Source organism: Cyprinodon variegatus, unplaced genomic scaffold, assembly GCF_000732505.1.
Source record: "Cyprinodon variegatus isolate N-32 unplaced genomic scaffold, C_variegatus-1.0 Scaffold510, whole genome shotgun sequence".
Lineage (NCBI taxonomy): Eukaryota > Metazoa > Chordata > Actinopteri > Cyprinodontiformes > Cyprinodontidae > Cyprinodon > Cyprinodon variegatus.
In genome coordinates this window covers 548,751-552,465 of record NW_015150963.1, presented here as the reverse complement: position 1 = coordinate 552,465, position 3,715 = coordinate 548,751, and the positions used below count along the sequence as shown (strand labels likewise).

The 3,715-nt window shown below is 43.2% G+C and overlaps 1 protein-coding gene across 1 annotated transcript in view; it reads right to left on the bottom strand.

Annotated features, from left to right (window-relative positions):
* Window positions 1-3,715, bottom strand: part of cd3eap (CD3e molecule associated protein) — a 7,503-nt gene that overhangs the window by 1,792 nt on the left and 1,996 nt on the right. The window contains exon 2 of the mRNA XM_015390755.1: window positions 2,621-2,765. Coding sequence (XP_015246241.1) covers window positions 2,621-2,765 — 145 coding nt within the window. The remainder of the gene's footprint in view (window positions 1-2,620; window positions 2,766-3,715) is intronic.

The following is a 3,715-nucleotide window of genomic DNA, read 5'->3' as shown; positions in this document are numbered from 1 at the left end:
TATATCCGTTTTTTCTCCACGTGAAGATATTTCTTTTTTCGAGGAGAGTGATAAACTGCGTTTTCTGTCCCATGTTTTGGCGAGCTCAAAGAGGATCACCACTTTATCCGTTATCTGTCCTACTGAACTATCGTGGGTTAAGTATTATTTTTTTATGTTTCATTGATTGTTTTTGCATGAGTCTGTCCCGCCTTTTATATACGCGATGTGCAACTCCAAAACTGACCCTTTCCCTGTGCGATTAACATATTTTATTTGGGATGTTCTCCCAAAGCGGATGTGTTTTACTTTGGAACTGCATCTCTCTTCCTGTCACACCAATGAAATTGCAGCTAAATTGCTACGTAGTCCCACTAAAACAGACCTGGAGTCTATCTCAGTCAGACCTAAGCAGGCCCCTTGCATAAAATCGTGTCGGGTGGGATCATCCCCATTCACTTTCAATGAGCGCTAAACGCCACATCTGACGCGATTTTCTGTTGGATCAGATACGAAATTGGATTCGGTGTGTTCAGGCCTTAAGTCAACCGCTGGTGATCAACATGAGACATCTGCATCAACCTCTGTGCCTGGACTGGTACCAGATGTGGTCGCATCTGGATGGAGAGCTTCGCAAAGAGCCACATATTTTGCAGTGGTTAAGGGAAAATAAAAATATGGTTTTCTGTCCTTGTTTACTATTAGAAATCTGGGTAATCAAAGGAAAAGAGAAACAGTCAAATGTCCTTTCTATACAGTAAAATGTAAAAAAATAAAAATAGAAAATCAGAGCACTTTCCTGCTGCAGATGGCAGCATAAAGTCCTAACCTCCATAATGCCAACAGTGTGACTCTTAAGCCCCTTTCACACTGGGTGAAGAACCTGTTTGAATCTGGGAACATGCGGCTTTTAGTGGCAGTGGGAAGAGCTCGCTGACGCGTTTCTACTCGGGTCAAACAACTCAGCGAGTGACCGGCGTTAAAATCGCCTCGACTCAGCATGCTGTAGGAACACCAGACCCGCTAAATTACCTGACACCATTGAACGCAACATATGGACCTCAACGAACCTCAACAGTCACTTCTGATCTAAGAAGCTGAAACATGTGTTTGCATTTGATAAACATGGAGCAGCACTAGTGAGGGGGATAATACAGCGAAACCATGCCCTATGCCCTGGCTTCCTTCCACGTTGCTCTCCATTGTTTACTTTTCTGATTTCTGCTGCACTGATGACATCATCAACGCTAACCCAGGATAATGGTGTCACCAGCCACGTAGCCGTGGAGACCAGAGGCCACCCAGCTGCCAGTGAGCGACTAGAACCCAGCTTTTTTTGGCAGTGGGAAGGGAACCAAATGATGATTGTTAGCGGGTCGACGCGTGTTTGGAAAAAAAACAAAACTGTTTAACGCGCCAGTTTCAGTGGAAAGAGGCTACGGTTGGGGGGCCTTTTTCAAACGGAGTCCAGCCAGGAAAGATTGTTAAGCTGGGCATACACTTCGCGATTTTTTTCAATCGTTGCACGCAGCTACAGCTCATGATATTTGTTCTGACACTGTGTGACCCGACGCTCTGATGCAATCTGCTCACACTGTACGTCTAGAAACCACGTCCAACTCTGCTCCGCAGTGAGGTGGCGCTACTCGGACTCGTCTACCTGAAAGCCAAACGGGTAGAAGAGGAATATGAAGCTCACTAGAGTGAAACGCGCTGCCTTGGCAATTTGGGCAATTTTGTGCTGAAAGCCCTAAAAAGAAAAGGCGACGACGTATTTGGACAAAGACATGGCTGAGCAAATATGGCTACTATGGTCTGTCAATTTTACAGTAAGAACTCCATGTCACTCACACCCCTGTGATACTTTTATGTTTTCACCTGAGAGGAAGAAGAAGAATCCTTGTTTGCCCACTGGGCAATTTGGCCACCATGGCCGACTGAATTTCAAATATGTTTGATTTTCTAATGACCTCACAATTCCTGATCGGGAGATGGTCGTGACAGGCTGATCACCCCTCATCACCCCCTGTATAGTAAACAACGCACGACGCACAATCAAGCTTTCCAGTCATGCGATCGAAAAACTCTCACATGACTGGAAAGTCGGCCCAAAAAGGCCAAAAAAAACTTACAGTGTAAGCCCGACTTTACGCCCCTTTATTGGGGGGGATCTATAAATGAGCAGAACGTTGTGGGAGTGATAATATACAGAAAAACAATCCTGTAACAGACCATTAATATCAAACGAAACTTTGCTAATGGAGAAGTTGATTTGGGTTGATTTCATTTAAGTCCTCCAAAAAGAGCACGCTCTTTATTGATATAGACTTATTGGTCATAACGTTGGAACGCTGTGGACTTGAAAGATTAAATTATTTCTGACCGCTTTGATTGAAACTGGTGCTTCTTATTCCCTCAGCCGTTACAGCTCTATATAAAGGTTTAAAATCAGCTATTTGACAAAAGCAGAACGTTTATTCGATCATCCCTGACCGAGCTGTGAAAGGATTTTAACATTGTAGTTTAATTGAAAAGCAACAACGCCAAAGACTGCAAGGGCCGAGCTCCTTTCCAATCCAAGTTCTCGTAAAAGTTGGTACAAGTAGGATGAGCAGATGCAAAGAGCACAGGCTGTACCCACCGCTGAGGGTCGAAGCTGGCAGGAGCTTTAATGAGCCACAACTCGTTCTGGTTGTTCCTCAGATTGTCTGCCAGCGTGCTCCTGCAGGGGACGTGGCAGAACGACACAAACTCCTCGGGACACTCAAACCTCCTGTTCTTCTTTCCTGCAGAAACAAACAAGCGATTCATCAATAACTGATCGGCTTCAGTCTCAACGCCATCTTTGGAGGAATCTCACCCATCAGCACTTTTTCTTTCTTTTCGCAATGTTTCACATTACAGTGAAACCAATAAAAATAAAAAGCTCTGCCGGGTTTTGAACAACTAGAACATTAGTTTTCCATTATTTGCATTATAGCTCTATCTCGGTTAAAGTTAATAGAGAAGCTCTGTGAACATCAGTTTTTTAAGACCCACCCCAGGTTCTTAAATTTGGTTTAAAACTGACTGAATCCTCCTGACACATGAATCTGATCGGATTGATTTAATCCCATTTGAATCCTCTGTGTGTTTAAGACCATTGTCCTGCTGAAAGGAGAATCTCCACTCCTCTTCTGCAGCCTCTGATGGATTATTTCTCCAGGATTCTCCTGCATTTAGCTCCACCTGTCTTACCTGACGTGCCTTTTTCCACAGAGCACATTGAGCAGAGCTACATGCTAAATGCATGTTGTGACACAATCCAGATTTCTTACAGCTTTATTTAAACAGTTCCTTTTTTTAACCTCGTTCAGATCTGTTGAGCAAACATCTAACAGTTTAAATGTTTAGAGGAAAAGTCCTGACACAGTCAGACTTAAAACTTCAGAAAGTACTTTAAGTACGAAATTATTAAATACTTTTCAATAAATGATACGTGTTTTTAATTAAAAGTAGTTTTGATTTGAATGTGCTTTACTGGAGACATCCATGTTCGTCAAAGAACACTACAGCCACCAACTGGTTTGTGACGTCACGGTGCGGTATCGGCTGTTGAGCAAGTCCCAATGCTGTATTTGTTGTTTGCCACATTTGTTGTTTGTTGTATTATCCATGATGGTGACGACCAGTGCACTTTTTTGGTCAGAAGTTCGATAGCAAATCCCATGGTGGATAATGCATCAGAAAGGTAAAA